This window comes from Pelophylax lessonae (genome assembly GCF_965119305.1).
Source record: "Pelophylax lessonae genome assembly, chromosome: 4".
Taxonomy (NCBI): Eukaryota; Metazoa; Chordata; class Amphibia; order Anura; family Ranidae; genus Pelophylax; species Pelophylax lessonae.
This window is the reverse complement of record NC_138771.1, coordinates 245,333,541-245,358,184: the sequence shown is the minus strand read 5'-3', so window position 1 is coordinate 245,358,184 and position 24,644 is coordinate 245,333,541. Positions and strand designations below refer to the sequence as shown.

The 24,644-nt window shown below is 49.4% G+C and overlaps 1 protein-coding gene across 1 annotated transcript in view; it reads left to right on the top strand.

Annotated features, from left to right (window-relative positions):
- The window catches only part of SCAF11 (SR-related CTD associated factor 11), a 438,302-nt gene extending 419,211 nt beyond the window's left edge, over window positions 1–19,091 (top strand). Inside the window, exon 15 of the mRNA XM_082256718.1 lies at window positions 18,269–19,091. Coding sequence (XP_082112844.1) covers window positions 18,269–18,382 — 114 coding nt within the window. The 3' untranslated portion in view covers window positions 18,383–19,091. The remainder of the gene's footprint in view (window positions 1–18,268) is intronic.
- Window positions 19,092–24,644: the final 5,553 nt, after the last annotated feature.

Below are 24,644 nucleotides of genomic sequence, written 5' to 3'. Positions count from 1 at the left end.
GTTCACAAGCACAAACCATCCAACTTGAAGGAGGAATGGGCAAAAATCCCAGTGGTAAGATGTGGTAAGCTCATAGAGACTTATCCAAAGCGACTTGGAGCTGTGATTGCCGCAAACGGTGGCTCTACAAAGTATTGACTTTAGGGGGTGAATAGTTATGCACATTGGCTCTTTGTTATTTTGTCATATTTGTTTGCTTTACAATTAAAAAAAAAAAAATCAAAGTTGCGGGCATGTGCTGTAAATTAAATGATGCAAATCCTCAAACAATCCATGTTCATTCCAGATTCTGAGGCAACAAAACGTGAAAAATGCCAAGGGGGTGAATACTTTTGCAAGGCACTGTATCTGGGTTGGGGGGACGTCTTTGCCAATTTCCAGATCCGTGGAACTCTCTGGTACAGATCAAGTGGATCTACAGAATCATTCGGTCTGGCTACAAGATCGAGTTTGTCTTTTCCTCCGGAAAAGTTCTTCCCTTCCAACCTGCACTTGTCCCCAGATTGCTTATGGGGTTACTTTGGGGCAGTGCAAGACTTGTTACTTCAAGGGGTGATTGTCCCGGCTTCGGAATGTTTTCAGGAGTTTTACTCAAACCTGTTTACAGTTCTCTGGAAGGTAGGTAAGGCGCTAAACTGCTTTGTGCGTGTACAAAAGTTCCGAATGGAGTCCATTCGCATGGTAGTGGCGTCCCTACATCTGGGGGTTTTTCTCGCTTCTGTCGACATAAAGGACGCCTACCTTCACATTCCAATATGTGACATGCACCAGCGCTTCCTCTTTGCCATGGGCGAGGAGCATTGTCAGTTTGTGGTGTTTACCTTTGGTCTCGTCTCCGCTCCTCGGGTCTTCACAAAGTGTTGGCCCTGGTGCTAACATTGTTGCGTGAGTGGAGGATTGCAGTACTGGGTACCTGGAAGATCTTCTGCGAGTAGTCTCCGACACCTTGGAGATTACTCTGGGATTCAGCCTCAGAGTGTTGCTTCCTCTGGAAAAACTCCAGAAATTGCAGGAGGCAATTCAGCTTCTGTTGTCTGGCAGACAATCATCCCTATGGGCATGAATGCGGTTTTGGGCTTGATGGGGTCTACCTTCGAGGCGGTTCCGTTTGCACAGTTCCACACAAGATCTCTGCAATAAGATTCTGGTGAAATGGGAAAAGAATCCACAGTCTGCAGAGGTGGCTTTGTTCTCCGGCACTTAGACAGGATGGGGAGGCATCCTCGGCACAGCCTGTGCTCAGGGGTTCTGGAGTCCAGACTGGACAACCAATGTACTGGAACTCCGAGTGAACAGACTTTGTCTTTATCATTGGACAGTTCGTCTTCAGGGGTGTCCGGTATGAATTCAATCGGACAATGCCATAGCCATGGCCTATGTCAATCACCATGGGGGCACAAGAAGTGTCCTGGTGGATCCGGAAGTAGCCAGTATTCTAAGGTGGGCAGAACGATCGTTCCAGCCCTCTGCTGTACACATTCCATGGAAGATAGAGATTTGTGGCATGGTCTCGAGATCCTCTGGCAGATGCCGCAGACGCATTAGTGGCTCCTGGGTGCCAGTATCTGATTTATGTTTTATGCTTTTCCCCCTTTCTGCCAAGACTCCTGTGCAGGATTGAGGCAGCAAGGGATTCCGGTCTTTCTGGTGACTCCAGATTGGCCTCGCCGGTCTTGGTGTGAATCTGGTACCGCTGGTCGCCGATGCTCCTTGGAGACTTCCTCTCAGGGAAGATCTGCTGTTTCAATGACCAATCTTCCATCCTGCTTTACAGTCGCTGGTCTTAATTGCTTGGCTGTTGAAAGCCAGGTGCTGAAGGATAGAGATTTGTCTGAATCTGTGATTCTTACACTGTTTAAAGATTATAAAATCTACCTCTAGGAAGATCTACCATTGTATTTGAAAGACGTACGTTGCATGGTGTGAGTCCTTTGGGGTTCTCCTTCGCTCCTTTTCGGTGCCTCGGATCTTGACTTTCCTCCAACGGGGGGGGTTGGGGGTTGAGCATGCCTGGTCTGGAGTACCATCAAGGGCCTGGTTTTGTTTTGGCAGTTTTCTTTCAATGTCCATTGGCCACACTTTCCTTGGTGCGTACCTTTTATCCAGGGACCTCGACGCTTGGTTCCTCCAGTGCATTCTCCATTATCGCTGTGGGTCCTCAAATTGGTGTTGTCTGTTATCCAGGAATCTCCCTTCGAAAATATCGGGAGGTTCCCCTGTTTACGTTGTCCAAGAAGGTGGCCTGGCGGCATTGTCTTGCCTGGCGGCAGAGGAGCTGGCGGCATTGTCTTGCTGTTAACCTTACCTGTTGGTTTACAGAGCTAAAGTGGTTCTTCGTCCCTGTCCATTGTTCCTACCAAAGGTCGTCTCTGATTTTCATTTGAATGAAGACATTGTTGCCTTCCCTTTGTTCCAGGCCTAAACATTCTAAGAAAATTGCTCTGCATTCCCTGGATGTGGTTCGGGTGATCAGGGTGTACCTGGCAGCTACGGAGTCTTTTAGGAAGTCAGACTCACTATTTGTACTCGTGGTTGGACCTGAAAGGGTTTGCCGTTTCTGCTGCAACCATTTCCAGATGGATCAGACAGTGATTCAGGCCTATTCAATTAGAGGTCAGGTTCCTCCTTTCCCTGTTAAGACGCACTCTACTCGGGCGCATAGTGCCTCCTGGGCCTTCCATCGTGAGGTGTCAGTGATGCAGGTTTGCAAGGCGGCCATCTGGTCGTCTGTGCACACTTTTACAAAGTTTTATAAAGTGGATGTGTTGGCATCTGCGGATGCTTTTTTTGGCCGCACGTTTTTGCAGGCTGCTGTTTAGAGGACCTGGTCCTCTTTGAGGGTGTATTTTTTATTTTATTTTTTCAGGTGAGCTCCATTTGTTTTGGTTGAGCTCTGTTACCTTGTTGGCTCTGGCTAGCCTTGGGAATTTTTTTCTGCTGTTTTCCTACCCCTCATCTTTAACACTGCTTTGGGACCTCCCAATGGTGAAGAAGAATCCGGAGCTGTGTCCGTCAATGAACGAAAGAAAAAATTGGATTTTTGACTAACCATAAAATCCATTTCTCTGATGTTCATTGGTGGATGAGGTCACCCCTGTCCTGTTTACATCTACAACACACGGGGTCAGCAAGTATTCCCATTTTATGTAGTTAAACAGGTGTGAGATGAGATCTCAGTACTATAAATAGCTGGTATAACTTGTGATGAGATTAAGGAACTAGTTACCACCACCTGCAGCACGTCTCCCCACTGATCATAAGCAGTGTTCCTACGTCTCCCTCCCTTCCTATCCAATTAGTCACTCAACAACATATTGTAGCACTGAAAGATAAGATCTTTAGCAAGTTCTGCTTCAAGAAATCAGTGTGAAAATAGAGGTTGGCGATGAGATCCACTGAGTTTCGCGTTACCCTGAGCTTTAATCGCGTGCTGTAGTTGAATGTAGTAAAATTGCATATAGGGGGGGGGGGAGATTAAATCTCACCCGGAGGGTTGGAAAGTGGAGAAGGCTCACATTGTAAAAGATGTTTCGGAGGAGTTACCCCGTATGCTTTCCGTCTAAGACCCTGTTGCAATGTAGTACAGTTCCCCATATGATTTATTTCCCCAGATCAAGGTATAGGCTGTAAATCTTTCGACCCAACCAAGATCCCCCCCCCCCCCGCCACCCCCCCCCCCCCCCCCCCCGTTGTTCCAATCTAACATGGGGGGGAACGCGTGTATTCCACGAATCTAACATGGGGGGGGACGCGTGTATTCCATACAAGGGATCTGAAGGTAGAATTAACTATTCTGAAGGTTTTTAGGGGGACTACCACTGGTGAGTTGTGCAGGGGATACAGCAGCTGAGGCATCAAGATCATCTTAATCAGACTTATCCTGCCTACTGACAGACGCAACTTACTCTAGGTGTTCACCTCCCTAAACCTGGATGGTAGAGGATGTATATTAAGTTGACAGTCCAGTAGGTTTTAGGTAACCTAAATCCCTAAATATTTAAACAATGAGCTGGTAGGGATAGGACAGGCCGCCGCAATGGACTGCCCCGATCCGTTATCCATTAACAATAAAGCGGACTTCGTCCAATTAATAGGCCAGAAAAGCAGCCAAACTGTGAAATTGTGTCTATGACCGCTTCTAGGGTGGAATCAGCGACTTCTAAAAAGAGCATTTTATCTGCATACAACATGAGTTTCTCATGTAGTTTTCCATATCTAAATCCAGTGATGGAGGGATTGGCATGGATCAGGGTAGCCAGAGGTTCAATGGCAACCATGAAACAATGGGAAGAAGGGGGCTCCCCTGCCTAGTTCTACGTCCCAACATGACATCAGCCTTAGGGGCAAAATACAGGAGTTGGACCCATTTAAAGAAGAAGTAAACTCAGCCGGCAAAACCATCATTAAACATAAGGCCAATAGTCTAAATCTTTCCATAGCACAGTGCATTATCTCTGCCAAAAGCTTCTTTCATAATAGTTTTTATAGTTTACTTTAATTTCTGGGTATCCTGGCCGAGGCCTGCGCCATATTGGTTGCTGTTTTCGCCCATCTTCCTGCATGATTGCCTGCAATCTCGCGCATGTGTATTAGAAATTAGCCAAGCCTTGTTTTCGCTCAGTGTATATTACTGTAAAGCCAACAAGGGTTGTATGGATCTGCTCTCTGCTGATCATCAGGGCTGAGGTTGACACCCCCATGTGACGTAGCAAGTCACACAGGGTCCTTCAGGAAATCCTAAATGGGTCAGTAATATTGCGATATTACAGTGCAATGCCGCACGTGCCGATGAGAGGCATGACATCGGGATATATTGATGGACAGCACAGTACGCCTACTGTGACTGGGGGACAAAATGCGCATGGGGCAGTGACGTCATTTCACTAAACATCCGGCGATTATGACAAAACGGCGCAGATTTGGACTTAATAAAGACAGTGAAATCTAAGTTAAAACACAGTGGTTATAATGGGCAGAAGTATTACTTGTGAATTTACAACCACTTACAGAATGTTTCACCAAAACCAAATTTCTCTTTCGTTCACTGACGGACACCGCATCAAGTCTTTGGACCATTGGGCTTTATGCTGCCTCTCTTCAGGAGTAGGGCTAGACGGAAACCTTTTTAGCAGAGGCGTAACTAGAATCTTCAGGGCCCCGGTGCAAGAAACCATGAAGGGCCCCCCAGACCCCTGGCCGGGGGACCTTTTCTTCAAGCCTGGGGCTTTTCCCATTGATCCAGAGGCCCTTTACTCTCGTTGCGGGGCCCTTTATTATAATCCTGCAGCGGGACTCTTTCACAAGTTCTGCAGTGGGCCCCCTTCCTTCAAGCTTGGGGCCTCCCCACGGTGGTGGAATGCCAGGGCCCGGTCGCAAGTGTGACTTTTGCGAACCTGGAAGTTCACCCACTGGTGTAAATTTTTTAGTTTTTTGGAATTCTAATTGTATTTTTTATCATTTTACTTTATTTTTTTTACAATGTCACTGACTATGACTCTGTCTATTGACTGTCTATTCAGAAAAGGAAGGAGCTGGTAAATTACATTTTTACCGTCCCCTTTCTGGTTCCCTATTGTGACACATCCCCTGCAGCAGCCAGCAGGAGAGGGGGGGGGGGCAACAGTGGGGGGCAGCACAGTGGGGGGGGGGGGGAGCACACAGGGGCCCAGAGACAGCAGAACACAAGTGAACTGGATAGGAGGAGTGGCAGGGGCAGCATACAGAGGAACCAATCTCCTCCATTTTCCTCCTGCAGCTACAGGAGGAAAAAGGAAGAAAGTGATTTCTCTACATGCTGCCCCCGGTGTACAGGGGGCTCGCACAGGCCTCCTGGAACATGGGGCCCGGTTGCAATTGCAACCCCTGTAGTTACGCCTCTGATACAGAGCACAGAATGTGGACAGCATACAGAGCACAGAATGTGGACAGCACACAGCATACAGAGCACAGAATGTGGACAGCACAGAATGTGGACAGCACAGAGCATACAGAGCACAAAATGTGTACAGCACACAGCACAAAATGTGTACAGCACACAGCACAAAATGTGTACAGTACACAACACAGCACAAAATGTGTATAGCACACAACACAGAATGTGTACAGCCCAGAGAATATATAGAACAGCGAATGTGTAGCACACAGAGCAAACGCAGCACAAAATGTGTACAGCACACAGCATAGAATGTAAACAGCATACAGAACACAGAATGTGTACAGCACAGAGCATACACAGCACAGAGAATGTGTACAGCACACAGCCTACACAACATGGAATATGTATAGCACACTGCATAGAATGTATATAACACACATCATAGACAACACAGAGTGTGTACAGCAGACAGCATACACAGCACAGAATGACTTTGTAGTGTTTATTGGTTGCATGTATGAGATATAATAAAAGTCTAACAAAATGGAATCATTTAGCCCTAAGGGCTCGTTCACACTCGCTTTCCTCTTCGAAGAGCGATATGTGCTCGGACCGCTTTTCTGAGAGCATCCAGCAACCATTGCCTCCACCTGCTTTAACATCTTGAACCCCACACTAGTATTCCGCAACTGTGTGCATTGCATGTGCTTACAGGGCGCTTGATGTAGGGCACTTTGACTCCAGAGCTCTGGAAATATGGGTGGCTAACAATGCCCCAGCATATACTCATACAGCCAGCTTTTATTAGCAGTGTGGTATTATCACCATATTACTGGAGCCTATATGTTGCTCACTAGAGGACATCCTTCAAGTTTATGCAGTTCATTTGGCACCAAAGTATAGGGCTCCTTTAAAGATGTCCATGTTACTACACACACACATATACACACACACACATATACACACACACACACATACATACACACACACACATACACACACACACACACACACACATATATACATACACACACACACATACACACACATACATACATACACACACACATACATACAGAAAGCCTTTTTAAAAACGGGAGAGAACTGTACCTTCTTCCTGTAACTTCCTGCCGGCGGGTATTGCACTGTAGGGGGAGGCAGAGAGCACAGCGCACACTGTGCTTTCACTTTCCTATCCCTCGGTGCCGATTTACAGTTCAGCTGAGGATCGGGGAGCTTCGGTCTCAGCTGCGCTTGCCGCTCCTCATATCTATACATACAGGGGGCCCTCTCAGGCCCCCTGCAGCATGGGGCCCGGGCCCCATGGCGACCCCTGTACGTCTGCTCCTGTTTTTTAGTAATGCCCCTGGGGCAGTCCCAAAGGGTATACCATCACTTCCTGCTGCAGGACTCCAGTTTTTTCTGCCTAGTCAGGAGTAAGGACCTGGCTCTCTGCTGGGATCTGCGGTCCTGGCATTTTTTTTTTTTTTTTAAATGGAATTTACTTATTCCTTATTTTTGTTCCTGTGTGAACTACAATCGACTGTTCTTGTGTGAACTACAATCAACAGCCGGACTGGGCAATGCACTGGATATTCTAGATCCTTATGGCCTTCCCAGTCTGGCCTGCAAGTGCGACCCAACTAGGTTGCCTATGACATAGCCCCACTGGATGGGGCTGGCCGGCGAGTGAAACGCCTTGCGAGGTCGCTTAGCCCTGGTCATGACAGCAGGCACGATCAGAGTCGCAGCGTACCTCAGGCTGCAGCACCCCCTTGCAAGATGGTGCGGTGGATGGCTGGGAGTAGCGCCCGTCTGGTGACCGTAGTATGGTGAGTAGTGTCCCCCCTCCTTTCCCACGGAATTGTTTGGGCGGTCGCGGCCCTGTGTCCTTCCTCCCCCTCATACTTTTCCCCCTTCTCCTTAGCAACTTTTCCCCTGTGTAGGTGCCCTCATCTGCTTCCTGGCCCCCTCGGGGGGGGGGGGGCATGGGTGTTTTCGGCTTAGAGGCTTGTATGGTACTGGGTCGGAAAAGTAGTAGGTGATGCCGTTACCGGCCCCCTGGTGGGGGGTGTCCATACCTGCTGCCGGGGTGGGAGAAGATTCTCTTCCTGGGGACTCTTTGCTTCTCTGGGGTCCAGGGTTCTGTGCAGTGCAACGTGGTGCCGCCATTTTGCCATGGATTCTGTATTCCTGGCTTTGCCGACCATGTTTGTGTAGTCCAGCGGCCATGTTTCTCTATCGCTTATTGACAGACGCACCCTCTGTTCTTGATAACAGTAGGGTTATACTGCCCCTACAGGAGGAGGACAGTCCCAGGGGGTATACGCTCTCTTCCTGCTATAGGATGTCAGTTTTAATCTGCCTAGTCAGGAGTGAGGATCTAGTTCCTTGCTGGGATCTCTGGTCCTGGCAAAAGTTTTTTTTTTTCCCAGATAGTTTTTTCTAGCTAGCTTTTCACCGGATTTTTTTCCTGTGAGATCTACAAGCAACTATGCGGAATCTGGGCGACGGGCTGGATGTATAGATCCAGTGGTCACCCCAGCCGGCCAGCAAGCGTGTGCAGACCCCAGCTCCGCTCTAGGTCGGCCGCAACATAGTCCCACCAGATGGGGATTGGCTCTGTGAGTTAAACATTTTGCCAGGCTGCATACAACCTGGTCTAGGCCCGAGTCACAGCATTCCTATTGGCTGACAGCCCCCTCACTTCAGCAGAGAGGGGTTCTGTCAGAAGATGATGCCCGCCTGTTCCAGGTATGGTAAGTAAACTGTTCTCCCCTCCTCTCCCCCTGGCAGGTTTTGGGGTGAACGTTGACCCTTCCTTGGCACAGTCGGACCCTCACTTTCCCGGGTTCTCTTCTGTCCTGTCACGCACCCCCCGCTCACTACTGGGGCTATGGGGCGATTGGAGCTACTCCTGGGGGCTGGAACCGGGGCACAGGCCGACGGTGGGGGGGCGGGGGTGCGCCGCCGGCAACCGGACAATCGATCATGCGGGGGGTTTTACCTGTCACTCCAGGGCCCCTTTTCCTGTCGATCCTGTCCAGGAGGCTGGGGGGTCCCTAGAAGCTCTGTAGGCTGTGCGGGACCGCCATTTTCTTGTATCCCATGTACTGAGGAAGATCGGCGGCCATCTTGGTACACCTGAGCGGCCATTTTGCGGTGGATCCCCATTGGATTCAATGGCGGCCATGTTCTTTGAGTCCCTTGAGGCATTTTTGGTGGTGGTGGTGGAGCCCCTCCCTATACCCTAGTGCTGACACTAGACAGGTTTTTCGCTGATCGAGATTGCTGCAGACACGTGCTGTGCAGACGTTCTGGGCCTTACTTGTGCATCTTTGGTGTGGGTAGTGAGACTGAGGGGGTCTCTCTCTCTCTCTCTCTCTCTCCTGGGGGTCTCTGTGCGTTCTGCCTGACCTCTTGGGGCGCTATAACGCCGTGGGATGTTTAATCACTTCCGGACAACCCGCCGCCTTTTTACTGCGGCAGGGTGGCACGGACAGGCAAAGCGACGTAGGTCTACGTCGCTCTCCTGAAAGCCGCTAGGGGGCGCACGCTAATGATCGTTAGCGGGGAAGCCGATGCAGGTGTCAGGCAGGTCCGATTGCCGCCTGACAGCCCTGATCTCTCCCCGCTGAGAGAGGACGGTCGGCTGATTTAAACACAGCCGACTGTCGTCCTCCCTGCAATGATCACAGAGCTCATGTGATCCTTCTATATAGGGTCACATGTCTCTATGATCATTTCACAAGTCCAACCTCCCTACAGTTACAATCACTCCCCTAGGGTCACATTTAACCCCTTGATCACCTATACTGATAACCCCTTCCCTGCCAGTGTCATTATTACAGTAACAGTGCATATTGTTAGCACAAATTGCTGTAGTAATGTCACTGATACCCCCAAAAGTGTCATGTCAGGGGTTCGATCTGTCTGCCGCAATGTCGCAGTCCCGCTAAAAATCGCAGATCGCCGCTTTTACTAGTAAAAAAAAAAGACCTAAATCTTTCCCGTGGTTAGTAGACGCGATAACTTTTGCGCAAACCAATCGAAATACGCTTATTGCATTTTTTTTTTTTACCAAAAATATGTAGCAGAAAACAAATTGGCCTGAAATGTTAAAAAATCTATTTTTACATTTTTTTTTTTTTTTTATTTAAATGTCATATAGCAGAATGTGAAAAATATTTTCTCTTACGTCCTCCGACAGTCGCCACCTCCTCTAAGTCATCACTATTGGGTATTGACTTCCTATCCGTAGGAATAGCTAGGCATATAGACTTAGTCAAAAGGCATTAGCATATACACACCCATGGGGGCTGTCCCATCCGGTCAATACCCCCCCTGCATCATCACTCCCAACTCAGTTTTTAATTTGCCTAGGGTCAGGAATAGTCAGGCTTCCCTTGTGCTGGGGCTTCAGTCTCAGCCTTCCTAATCTTTTATTTGATTTTCTTTGAAAATGTCAGTTTTTTCTCTTACTTTACTATCTGTTTATTTTGTCAGCTTCTAGTGTTAGTTAGTGCGGTGCTGGGATTCGGACTGACCGCCCTGGTTTTTCCAGGGCACTGAGGGTCAGATGGACCCCCAGCCCGCCATCGAGCGTTCAGCTATGGTTCGCCCTGGCATTACGAACGACCCATCCCTGTTTGCTGCAGGGATGCAGCCGTGAGGTGGCTACCTCACAGGACTCGTCTGCGGCGCTGCAGCGTCATGTCCCTGGCTCACGGCACTCCCTGTCAGATGAGGACAGAGGTTTTTCCGTGCATAGAGGCTCCCCCACGCCATCGGGTACAGGTAAGTACTTTTCTGTGTGGGGCCTCTGTCTGGCGTGGCAGTCTGTGTTGCTGTGTGTCCCCATGTCTGTGCCTGTGTGACTCCCTGTGCGATCCCTGCGGGGTTCGCTTGTGCAGATTTGTATGTTTGCCGGGGGTCCCTGTCCCTGTGTCACCTTAGGTACATGTTCGGGGGTGCAGACGCCTGTGATTGTGCGGCGACCGCTGCGGGGAAGATTCGCGCGGTCCGCCATATTTACTTTGGGCACACGTGTATAGCTCCTCTGGGGCGATTATACAGGTCATTTTGGCGCCAACCGCCGCCATTTTGTGGGCGGTGGAACGATCGGCCCGACTGCATGTCGGCGGCCATTTTGGCATAGCCTCCAATGCATTCCTATGGGGCAGCCATTTTCCCGCGCTCTGGCTTATAGTCCAGCCCTCTCCAGCAGCACTTCCTTTCTCCATCAGCAGCAAGGACACTGGCAGCAACGCTCTGCGGGCTCTGCAGGTTATCACTCTCATACTTCCCTCTGTATATCGCTTCTGGCTCAGTTTCTTTTCTCCTTTGGGGGTCTTTCATAGCTGTGACAGTAGCGGTGGGCTGCGCACACGCAGCGCTCTTAAAGGGGACAGTACACCGGTTTTTGCACTGTAGTTTGTTCTGATAACTTGAGCCATGGATTCTCAGGAAAGCAAGTTTCCTCCAGCTTTAGTGGGGGGCCCCAGTTCTCCTGTGGCTCCGCTGCTACCTGATCTGGCTGCTGTAGTAGCAACCTTGGTGGCAAATATGGAAATGCTGATGGCTGAACGGGCTGCGAGGAAGAGGCCCAGGTTGTCTCTCTCTTCTGATTCAGATGGGGATTTGGCTGCTTCTGCGAGCGTGCCCTTCTCAGGGTCCCGCTCATCCCTGGACCCCCCGGGGTCTGAGGGGAAGGCTGAACTGGAGGGTGTTGATACATCCTCCCCAGGGTCACCTGAAGAACGGGCGACCATGGATGAGTTAATTGTTTCTGTAAAAGAAACCTTACATTTGGAGGATGAGCCCTGTCCTCCGGGCGTTGTGTCCTCATTTGGGACGCACAGGACCCGCAAGTCTGCGCAGGTTTTTCCCTGCCCGGCGGAATTTCATTACACTGTTAATGAAGTGTGGCGCACGTTGAAACGTCCATTCCTGGTACCTAGTCGGTTCAAATTGCTTTATCCTTTTGCGCCAGCTACGGAATCACGATGGTGTGTGCCTCCACAGGTGGATTACACTGTGGCCGTGTTGAACAAGGCTACCTTGGTTCCTACTGAGGACACCCCGGTTTTCCGGGATCCCACGGACCGGAGGTTGGACTCCCTGGCCCGCCATTCCTACACGGTGGCCGGTTCGTTGCTCAAACCCATTTTCGCGTCCGTTCTGGTGGCTCAGGTGGTGGCTTATTGGACTAAGATGCTTAGGAGCAATCTCGTGTCTGATGGTGTTCCGCCTGCCCGGCTGGAAATGGTGGATCAAATCCACCAAGGAGTCATGTATTTGTGTGATGCAGCCTTGAATGAGGCCCCCTTGGTGGCTCGCCTCTCTAGTGTCGCGGTACTTAACCGGCGACTGATATGGCTGAAGGGCTGGTCGGCCGACCAGTCCTCACGGAAAACTGTTGCTGATTTTCCCTATGCTGGCTCTCGCCTTTTTGGCGAGGCGTTGGATACCCTGGTGAAGGGCGTCACGGGGGGCAAGAGCACTATGCTGCCCCAGAACCCGAAGAAAAAGTCTTTCCGAGGCAAGCGGGGTTCTGCGCCTAGATCCACTCAGGGGTCCTTTTCGTGCCTTTCGGAACCAATCCAAGGGCAAGCCCTTCAAGGCCCAGGGCAACCAGAAGAAGCCCTGGGCGGGTAAGCAGAAGGCCGGCAATGCCGGCTCGGCGGGACAATCCGCCTCTGCCTGAAGGGGCGCCCTCACCCGTTTCCGGGGTGGGGGGACGTCTGCGTGGTTTCCTCCAACCTTGGCTGCTCCGGATTTTGGACAGGTGGGTTCAGGAAATCGTTCGATCGGGTTACAAGATCGAATTCCTTTCCCGGCCGGCGGACAGATTTTTTCCCTCCTATCTCCATCTGCTTCCGGGTCGTCTGCAGGACTTGCATGAAGCAGTGCAGGACCTGCTTGCTCAGGGAGTGATTGTCCCGGTACCTCATAAGGACAGGTTTCGGGGGTTTTATTCAAATCTGTTCACTGTGCCCAGGAAGGAGGGCAAAGTGCATCCTATTCTGGACCTGAAAGCGCTGAACTGCTTCGTGCGTGTTCGGAAATTTCGAATTGAGTCCCTCCGTTCGGTGGTGGCCTCCTTGAGCCCAGGAGAATTCCTGGCTTCGATAGATCTGAAGGATGCGTACCTGCACATCCCTATCTTCGAGGGTCATCAGCGGTACCTTCGGTTTGCTATCGCAGAGGACCACTACCAGTTTGTGGCGTTACCTTTCGGTCTTGCTTCGGCACCCAGGGTGTTTACCAAGGTGTTGGCACCTGTCCTGGGCCTACTGCGGGCCCAAGTCATTGCGGTCCTGGGTTACCTGGACGATCTGCTTCTGAGATCGCGTGCCAGTCAGGACCTTGTGCGCGACCTGTCCATCACGGTACAGACGCTCGGAGTTCGGATGGACCATCAACGTTCAAAAATCAACGTTGTCTCCGTCGCTTCGCCTTCCCTATCTGGGAATGGTTCTGGACTCTGTTCAGGCAAAGGTGTTCTTGCCGGAGGAAAAGCTCCGGACTTTGCGGGACGAACTCAGGTCCCTCAGGGACAATCCGTCCTCGTCACTCAGGACATGCATGCGGGGCCTGGGGTTGATGGTGTCGGCCTTCGAGGCGATCCCCTTTGCTCAGTTCCACACGCGGGCTCTCCAGACGGAGATCCTGGCCAGGTGGGACAGACTTCCTCAGTCCTTGGATCTGGATGTCTCCCTGAATCGCCAGACCAGATTGGCTCTTCTATGGTGGATCCAGTCCCCGTCGGTGGCGGAAGGCAAGTCCTTCCGTCCGTTGGTGTGGACAGTGGTTACCACGGATGCCAGCCTGTCGGGCTGGGGTGGAGTCCTGGGCAACCTGTCTGCCCAGGGCACATGGGCGGAGGAAGAGTCCTCCCTCCCGATAAATGTACTGGAGCTACGAGCGATAAAACTCCGTCTCCTCCAGTGGTCGGAACGTCTCCAGGGCTTGCCTGTTCGCGTACAGAAGGACAATGCTACCGCGGTGGCTTACATCAACCACCAGGGGGGCACCAAGAGTGCTCGTGCGGCCCAGGCCGACTATCTGAGCCGCCAAACCCTGGACCAGGGGGAATGGTCCCTACACCCGGAGGTCTTTCAGATGCTGTGTGCGAGGTGGGGATCCCCAGATGTGGATCTGTTCGCGTCCCGGCTAAATCGAAAGGTGGAAAGTTTCATGGCAAGAACGCGCGATCCGTTGGCGGACACCTCAGATGCGTTGGTGGCCCCTTGGCATCAGTATCGTCTGATGTACGCCTTTCCTCCGATTCAGTTACTATCCCGGTTCCTTCGCAGATTGGCCTTGGAACCGCACATGGTGATTCTGGTGGCACCGGACTGGCCACGTCGGTCCTGGTACGCCGACGACGTTCACCTGGCAGTGGCACCTTCGTGGCGCCTGCCTCTGCGGGAAGATCTCCTGTCTATAGGTCCGATCTTCCATCCTGCTTTACAGTCGCTGGCTATAACGGCCTGGCTGTTGAGACCCAGGTCTTGAAGGACAAGGGTCTATCCCCTGAGGTTATCCCTACCCTGATCAAGGCTAGGAAATCCTCCTCTGGTAAGATCTATTACCGTACCTGGAAAGCCTGTTTCACCTGGTGTGAGTCCAGGGGGTTCTCCCCTCGTTCTTACTCGGTGTCGAGAAACTTGGCTTTCCTCCAGTCTGGAGTGGATCAGTGCCTGGCGCTGGCCACGGTAAAGGGCCAGGTGTCCGCACTGGCTGTCCTTTTCCAATGCCCTGTGGCGTCTCATTCCTTGGTGCGCACCTTCATTCAAGGTGTGCGACATTTGGCTCCCCCCAGGAAGGAGCCTTTACCTCCGTGGGACTTGAACTTGGTTCTGTCCGCGTTGCAGCGTGCTCCCTTTGAAAATATCAGGGAGATATTGTTGCCTCTTCTGTCGAAAAAGGTTGCTTTTCTGGTGGCGATCACTTCGGCTCGCAGAGTGTCGGAGCTGGCGGCGTTGTCTTGCCGCTCCCCTTATTTGATAATTCACAAGGATAATTTTACAGGTAAGATTTTACAAAAATTCCGTTTTTTTTTTTTTTTTCAAAATTGTCACTTTTTGTTTATAGCGCAAAAAATAAAAATTGCGGAGGTGATCAAATACCACCAAAAGAGAGCTCTATTTGTGGGGGGAAAAAGGACGTAAATTTCATTTAGGTACAGCGTCGCACAACCGCACAATTATCCGTTAAAATAACGCAGTGCCGAATCGCAAAATAGGGCCTGGTCATTAAGGGGGCAAATCTTCCACTCCAGAGCTGGTTAAAAAAAAAAAAATTTTGCTGAGGGGTTGGTTCCCCTGGTGCAACATGGACCCTGCAGAACATTCTTCCCCATCTGACCCCCCTCAAGGAGGCTGCAGGACCCTCTGGATCCCAGCTATCGATAGATTCACTGTCGATGGTCTTAGAATCATTTGTGTCCCAGGTGGAGGTGGCCTGTAAAGAGCAAGGTGCCAAAAAAACGCCCCCACCTACCCCTGCCTCATTTGATGTGTCAGATTCTGAATCGGATTCCGCCACCACGGACGTGGGTCTCCCTGCTGAGTCTACCTCCTTGCGCCCTGTCTCCTCTGATGGGGAGGATGACACCTCTTCCTCCGCCACCGCGAAAGAAAAGGCGCTGGTGGACACACTGTTTGTATCTGTGCGTGAGACTCTAAAAATGGAGGATGCGACTGAGGTGCAGGTTACATTTGGCACTCTCAAGCCATCCAGAGGGGCAAAGGTTTTCTCCCTTCCCGCGTAATTTGACAATATGGTCAAAAAGAGTGGGACTGCTCAAAGCGTCCCCTTGTGGTGCCTAAGCGGAGTGCTAGGCACTACCCCTTTGAAGAGTCTCTTCTAAAATGTGGACTGTGCCACCTATGGTGGACCCTCTGTTCTCCAGACTGAATAAAGCTGCCATGATTCCAGTGGAGGATTCCCCGTCCTTTAACCACTTCAATACAGGGCACTTTCACCCCCTTCCTGCCTGACAAATTTCACATCTAATTTCATTACAACCTATCACACTTTTGAAGGCCCGGGAACACCAGGACAATGGAAACACCCACAAAATGACCCTATTTTGGAAAGCAAACACCCCAACACATAATCTAGGAGGCATGGACTACAGATAGGTACTCGGGCACCCTGATGGGCTGAAGGCATGTACTCGGGCACTCTGATGGGCTGAAGGCAGGTACTCGGGCACTCTGATGGGCTGAAGGCAGGTACTCGGGCACTCTGATGGGCTGAAGGCAGGTACTCGGGCACTCTGATGGGCTGAAGGCAGGTACTCGGGCACTCTGATGGGCTGAAGGCAGGTACTCGGGCACTCTGATGGGCTGAAGGCAGGTACTGTAGACCATTCAGTAACACAGTGCCGCCTCCTGATATCCTTTGCCAACAAAGCTCAGGGTGTGAGATGCACTTTGGTACATTAAACTTTCCTCCCTGTCCATAAGCTGTTAGGGAAGAACAAACTTCAAGAGGACCATTAAGAAGTTTATTAACACTTTCGCAAGTTGGGGGGGGGGGGGGGTGGCGCAGCTCGCCATGGGCACTGAATGACCTTGTCCCGGCATTGGTCGGAAGGGCCCTTTTCAATGCCTGGAGGTTAATTCTAGTAATGTGGAAATCCCACTGATCTCCCCACGCATAAATTATAGATGTCAGCCATGGGAAATGCACTACTTTTAGAACGTCATATCTACACAAGACGTGGCTGTCAGGGTAAATTTGAAAAGCTGTGGGGTCTATGGTTGCATACCCCTGGACTTAGTCCACGGGAACTGGTACTTCAAAGATTGTTGGTATGCCCGAATTAACCATAGAAAATGAAGATTATGTCTTTAACAGTTGCATAACAATAGCTGCACTTGTGGATTATTGGTTGGGTTGAACTACAATAATATAATTTCTGATATATATGTAATGGTCTGACCATATATAGATACCAATATTTGTATGACTTCTATGCCCGCAACCCAAAAAAAAAAGGGAGGATTGCCAATAAACTATGACTGTATTATATTGTATTGTTATGTTAAGGGTTTTAAACAATTTGTTATGTTAGTGCCGGGTCACACTTGTGCGATGCGGGAAGGCTGCGAATTCGCAGCCTGTTCCCGCATCGCAAACGCACATCTGGCAGTTCACACTGCCATATGCGATACGCTGGGGGTGTCAATGAAATGTTAACTTCACCCCCAGTTTGATCGCATATCGCAGTGCGATCTGACAGTTTGCACAGGATCGGATCGCATAAGTGTAAACCACTGTGCGATCCGATCCTGATGCGGCTGAAAAAATGCCTCATGTGCGACTTTTGTGCGGGTGCAGTGCGAATTTGCCATACAAAGTGTATGGCTGAATTCGCACTGCACATCCGATCGCATGTAATGAAGGAGCAGTGCGCTCCGATATTACGTGCGGTCGCCGCACACGCGGAAGTGTGAACCGGCACTTAAGGGTTTTAAACAAAACATTTTCTTGATTTAAAAAAAAAATAAATAAAAGTAAGGGCTGAGGTAAACCGAAAAGAAGTTGGAGAAAGGGAAGTGCCAGTATGTCCCTCACTAAGCTACACTAGGTGGAGAACCTCTGGGGGATTAGAGAATGGAAAAGATCTGATTGTCATAGATAAGACTGCAATAGCATGCACTGCCAAGTTGCAGCAGGCAAGGCTAGTAGACTATTAGCATGCATTAGAAAGGGTTTCTATTGAAGTTTTTTGGAAGTTTACAGACCTACAATATTAGCTTTGCTGTGTTTTGTGTTTTTTTTTTTTTGGTTTTTTTTTTTTTGGTTTTTTTTTTTTTAGCTTTGCTGTTTCGTTTTTCTTTAAAGAGGAAGTAAACCCTCCTCTGCAACTTGTACCTATAGGTAAGGCTTACCTATAGGTACTGTAAATATCTCCTAAACATGCACTGTTTTTAGGAGATATTTACTTTGCATGCAGCCAGTGACATCACATGCGCTCTGAAGGAACAGCCGCTCGTGCCGTTCCTTCAGAGCCCCGTGCCGTGACCGTCGGCTCCCGCGCGCATGTGCGGAAGTGACGTCATCGCGGCTCCAGCCAATCAGATGGCCGGATGCCGCAAACCCGGAAGAAGGGCGACACATGTCACCCATGAGAGAGGTGAGCGGTCGGCACTTCGGGGCTTCGTTCTAAGGTAAGAATTTCATAATGAGCTAGTATGCGATACATACTAGCTCATTATGTGTTTGTCTTTCAGGTGTTTGTTTTTTTAAAAAAAAAATATTCTGAGGTTTACAACCTCTTTAAGAGGTTAGAAGGTTTATACAATGCAGTTATGTTTTAAGATTACAGAATTAAAGGATTAATACTTATTGGTCTTGTTTTTTTTGTTTTTTAAGGTGTGTCACAGTAAAAGTGGAGAAGTTGATTCAGCTAAAGTGGCAAATCTTGTTAAGGCGTATGTGGACAAGTACAAACACTCTCGCAAAAAGGGGACAGACGACAAATTTTGAGCTACAGATCATCATCACTGGGGTCATACAAAGGACTGAGACAGTAAATGTCAAAGTGCAATTTCAGTGTCTTGACAGAATTGTACACAACTGTGATTGAAATCGGGTTTTGATACAATTATAATTTTCAATGTATGATTGATTACATTTAGAGCTCCCCTTCTGATGTCCCCCCCCCCCCAAAAGCATACAATTAATTTTTTGTTTTTACTAGGACAAACATGGTTAATAATGATGTACAGCATTTTGACTTAATTACTTATGTGTGTAATATTAGAGATGTAATTCTCAATACTTGGCTACCAGCTGGGTGCTGTGTGTACAGTATATGGAATCTGTTAGTTAAAAATTCTTATCATGAGAATCTTTGATTGTGTTTTTCTTCTAATCATAGTGAGATGTTTTTCTTGGCCTGTTTCTAGTCTAACTGGATGCACTGATCTTTCAGTGTAGCCATAATGATGTATGTACCTCGGTAGAGAGTCTGTTTAGAATACCCGTACGCTACTACTGCAACATTTGTGTCCAACAAATATATATTTTTTTAAGATGGACACAAACTATGGCAACACCAAATAAATATCATGCTGCTTGTCTGCTTTGTCCTTTCCTTGTGCAATGCAATTTCTCTTTCTGAAAATATTGGAAAAAAACAATCACGTCTTATGCAGTATGTCCAACAGTAAATGTATAAACAGTCAATGAATAACTTTGCGTCCGGAGCAATTTTTTGATTTCTTACACATTTTGTTAAAAATCTGTATTTTTTGCTAGAATAATAAAGGAGAACCAAGGGCAAAACATGAGTTAGGGAGGCTTAGAATCACTGTTGGATTATTTTTTTTTTTTGCCATCTGTGTCCCATTGGGATGATATTCCTTTTAATTCCTGATTCATAGCCAAAACAACAAGACGTGAGAAGAAATTGCTCCAAAGTGATAGAATGTCACCTGAGCTAGTGTCCCTGTTGGAAGATTTCCCTTCTGTTAAGAATTTCTGGGGACAACCCAAAACTTGGGTTGTTTTTTTTTTTCTGCTTTCACTTTTGATGATCATGGTAAACTTGACAGAGAGAGGGTAAATCTCCCTTTTTGGGGGTACAGACAGTAATAAAAGCATGCCAGATGTCCTAATCCCTCTTCATTTTACCACAACTAAAATGTTTTGCCTTTAGCTATACTTTATAGTCCCCAATTACATATTTTCTGAAAGCGGATACCCTGTAAAACATATTTATTTATTGTAGTTGCAATTTTTTTACATTGCATGATAACTTGTGCTACCTATAATCTATATTTCTTTCGTTCATTGACGGACACAGCTCCTCATCTTGACTGCGTGGGTTATACTGCCCCCTACAGGAGTAGTACACTAGGCAGAAAACAACTGGACTATGCCTATGGGGCAGTCCCAGGGGGTATACTCCCACTCTCTGCTTAGTCAGGAGTAAGGACCTAGTTCCTTGCTGGGATCTCTGGTCCTTGTAAAAAAAAAAAAAATAATAATAATTTCTTTTAAAATGGAGTCCTCTTAAATATTTTGTTCCTGATGAGAATCTACAATCAGTTGCTGGACTGGGCAACAGACTGGATAATCTGGATACAGAGGGTTCCCCAAGTCTGGCGAGCGCGTACAGACTGCAGCTCCGCGCTAGGTTGGCCATAGCCCCCACTGGACGGGGCTGGCCTGCGAGTTAAACGAGGGCACATATGATCTGGCTTTGGCCTGAGTCGCAGCGTTCCTCCTGGCTGACAGCACCCACATTATGATGGAGCGGTGGTCTGTCCGGAGCAGTGCCCACCCTGTTCCTGGTGTGGCAACTAGCTGTGCCCCCTCTACCCCTAGAGGGTTTTGGGGTAGACATGGGCCCCTCCCTAGGACGGTCGAACCCCCGGGCTCCCCTCCTTCTTGGACCACGCCCCCCTTCTTGGTGGTCTTCTGCAGGCCTTGGGAGCCACATGGTTCCATTTTCTTGTAGCTTTTTAATGCTACAGTTCAGTGGCCATGTTTGTGTAGCCTCGGTGGCCATTTTCTTGTGGTTTGAAAATAGCAGTGGCCATGTTTTTGAAGCCAGATGGGAGGGTCGGCAGTGGGAGCCTCTCCTTAGCCCCTTGTGCTGATCCCTGGATATTTCTCTTCCTGATTGCCGCATGGTGTGCAGTTCGATTCTGTAAGTGCCTGATTGGTGGTGAGTTTTTTTGTGGGGGTTCTTTCTGCTGTAGCAGTGGTAGTGCTCTGTGCTGGGCCTTGTGGTGCCACCAGCTCGGTGGGGTGTCCCTTGCAGTGTGATTCACTTATTTTGTGTGGGTTCCCCTCTCCATTAATGGAGTTCCCTGGAGCATATTTCACTACCTGATCCAGGATAACTTACTACACTGACGGTGGTCCTGGAGTCCTTGGGTCCAAAGGAAATTTGGTCCTGGAAAAAATAGCAAAAACCGTCCCCTGTCTTCACCTGCTTCCTCTCTCATTAGATCCTGAATCTGATTCGGCTGCTGCGGATTAGTTACCCTTCTGGGTTTGCATCCACGCACCCTGCATGCTCAGATAAGATTATTTCTCTGCTCCTCTAGCTGCGAATGAAAAGGCACTAGTGAATGCGCCGATTGTATCCGGGCGGGAAACCTTAAAGATGGAGGATACAACTAACACAGCATTGGAGGCGCGAGTCACCTTTGGCACCCACAGGTCCTCCAAGGCTGTGAAGGTGTTCCCCTTTCCTGCTTTCTTTGACAATATTGTCCCAAAACAGTGGGGGTCTCCAAAATGCACTTTTGCAATCCCTAAGCGTTTTGCAATGGTGTACCCTTAGGATTTCCTCCTTTAAAAAGGGATGGTTCCTCCTGTAGTGGATTCCCCAGTTTTCCAAGTTGAATAAAGCCACTGTAATTCAAGTATAAGAGTCCCCCGTCTCTACAGATCCGGCTGATAGGAGGTCGGAGGCCTTTACCCGCCATATGTTCAATGTGGCTGGTTCGGCACTTAGGCCAGTATTTACTATTGCCCTGGTGTCGCAAGCTATGACTGAGTGGGCAAAACTTCTTACCTGGGACCTGGAAGGGGAACAGCTCCCCCCTGCCTTTGTGGAGCTGGCGGATCAGTTGGGCCAAGGGCTAAAGTTTGCGATGCCTCTTTGGATGCTGCTCTCTTGATTTCTAAACTGTCTCAGCAGCGGTCCTGCAACGTATTATCTGGCTGGAATGCTGGTCTGCAGACCAGGCTTCTAAGAAGGCCTTATTTAATCTTCCATTTGTGGGGGACCGCCTGTTTGGAGCTTCCTTGGATGACATTATCAAAGGCCTCACTGGGAAAGAGTACTCTTCTAGCTCAGGCTTCCAAGGGTAAGGAGCTCCGTCGCAGACGGGGGTGCCTTTATTTTCAGCTCACAAGTGGCCTTTTCGTCCTTCAGGGCCTGGCCGGGGGTTCGAAGAGGGCCTGGCAAGTCACGAGCGGGTTCTGCCAGACCTGCGAACAAGGTTTCCTCTGCATGAAGGGGCGCCCTCACCCGTGTCTGGGGTGGGGGGGATGTCTTCGCTGGATCCGTGGACCTCCCTTATACAGGACAAGTGGATCCACAAAGTCATTCACTCCAGCTACAAGATCGAGTTTCGATCTTACCCTCCGGAAAGATGCTTCCCTTCCAACCTGTGCTTGTCCCCGGATCGTTTAGAGATCTCTTTGGGGCAGCGCAAGACTTGTTGCTTCAAGGGGTGATTGTTCCGGTTCCGACATCGGAACGTTTTCAGGCGTTTTACTCAAACCGGTTTACTGTTCCCAGGAAGGAAGGCAAGGTACATCCAATTCTGGACCTCAAGGCACTAGTCTGCTTTATGCGGGTACAGAAGTTCCAAATGGAGTCAATTCGCACGGTAGTGGCATTCCTACACCAGGGGGACTTCCTCGTGTCTATTGACATCAAGGATACCTACCTTGACAACCCAATATGTGCTGGCCATAAGCGCTTCCTACTCTTTGCCGTGGGTGAGGAGCATTATCAGTTTGTGGCGTTACCCTGTGGGTCTCGCCTCCGCTCCTCGGTTCTTCACAAAAGTATTGGCCCCGATGCTAGCATTGTTGCGTCAGCGGGGGATCGTGGTACTGGGGTACCTGAACGATCTGCTTTTACGAGCAGAGTCTGACTGCTCTTCTGGACAACTTTGAGATTACTCTGCGGGGGTTTGGTTGGATTCTGAATCTTTGGAAGTCTTCTCTGGTTCCATCCACCAGTCTGGACTATCTAGGTCTGACTCGGCCTCAGCCAGGGTGTTTCTTCCTCTGGAAAAACTCCTGAAATTGCAGGAGGCGATTTAGCTTCTGCTATATAGCAGACTGTCATCTCTTCAGTCTTGCATGCAGGTGCTGGGCCTGATGGTGTCTACCTTTTTTTTTTTTTTTTTTTTTTTTGAGATGGTTCAGTTTGCTCAGCTCCACAAGAGAGCTCTGCAAAAGAGATCCTGGTAAAATGGAACAAGAATCCTCAGTCTCTAGACAATCTGATCCTGTTGAGCCAGAGTACGAGAGGATCCCTGATTTGGTGGCTTTGTTCTTCGGCACCTTGTCGGGGAAAATCTTTTCTTCCCCTGTACTGGTCGGTCGTCCCCACGGATGCTAGCCTGTCTGGGTGGAGGAGGCGTCCTCGGCATGGATTGTGCTCAGGGGGTCTGCACTCAAGAGTCCAGGCTATCAATTAATGTACTGGAACTCTGAGAGATCAGACATTGTCTGGATCATTGGACGATTCGTCTTCAGTGGTGTCCGGTACAAATTCAATCAGACAATGCCAATGCCTGTGGCTTATGTCAATTACCAAGGGGGCACAAGAAGGGGGGGGGAATGATCACTTCATCTGGAGGTGTTTCAGCTGTGTCTCTGGTGGGGTACTCCCGAGGTGGGTGTGTTGGCCTCGTCTCAACAGGAAAGTACAGAGGTTTGTGGCACAGTCTCAGGATCCTCTAGCCAACGCCACAGACGCCTTAATGGCTCCTTGGAGTTGGTATCGTCTAGTTTACACCTTTCCTCCGCTCAAACTTCTGCCGAGACTCCTGCTCAGGATCGAGGCAGAAGGGATTCCGGTCATTTTAGTGGCTCCAGACTGGCCTCGCCAGTCTTGGTACACCGATCTGGTACGGCTGGTCGCTGATGCATCTTGGAGACTTCCTCTCAAGGAAGATCTGCTGACCCAAGGGCCAATCTTCCATCCTGCTTTACAGTCGCTGGCTTTAACAGTTTGGCTGTTGAAAGCCAGGTGCTGAAGGATAGAGGTTTGTCTGAATCAGTGATTCCTATGCTCTTAAAGGCTAGAAAAGCTACCTCTAGGAAGATTTACCATTGCACTAGGAAGATGTACATTGCATGGTGTGTCTCTTCACCCTGTCTCCTTTTTGGTGGATCGGATCTTTGCTTTACTCCAATGTGGGGGTTGAACAGCGCCTGGCCTTGAGTACCATCAAGGGCCAAGTTTCGACCTTGGCGGTTCTCTTTCAACATTAATTGGCCTCAATCCTTGGTGCGTACTTTATCCAGGGAGTTTGACACTTGGCTCCTCTAGTTCGGTCTCCATTGCCTCCGTGGGATCGCAATTTAGTGTTGTCTGTTCTCCAGAAGCTGCTTCTTGAAATTATTCGGGAGGTTCCCCTGCTTACGTTGTCCCAGAAGGTAGCCTTTTTGGTGGCTATTACTTCTGTGCACGGGGTGTTGGAGTTGGCAGCGCTGTCTTCTGGTTCACCTTACCTGGTGGTTCACAGGGATAAGGTGGTTCTTCATTCATCTCCGTCGTTCCTTCCGTCTCTGATTTTCATTTGAATGAAGACATTGTGTGTTGCCTTCCCTGTCCCCATCCCTCAGCAAGCATCCTAAGAAAGTTGCCTTGCATTCCCTCGATGTGGTTTTGGCAATCAGTAAGTCTGACTTCCTAAAGATTCTGTAGCTGCCAGGTACACCCTATTTGTCCTCACGGATGGACCTTGCAAAGGGTTGGCTGCTTCTGCTGCGACCGTTTCCAGATGGATCAAACAGATAGTGATTCAGGCCTATTCCATTAAAGGTTAGGTTCCTCCTTTCCCTGTTAAGGTGCACTCTACTCGGGCGCCTGGAGTCTCCTGGGCTTCCCGTCATCAGGCATCAGTGATGCAGGTAATCTGTGCACACATTCACAAAGTTTTATACAAATAATGTGTTGGCAGGCATCTGTGGATGCTTCCTTCGGCTGCAAAATTTTGCAGGCTGCTGTTTAGAGCAGTGGTCCTCAACCCTGGCCTACAGG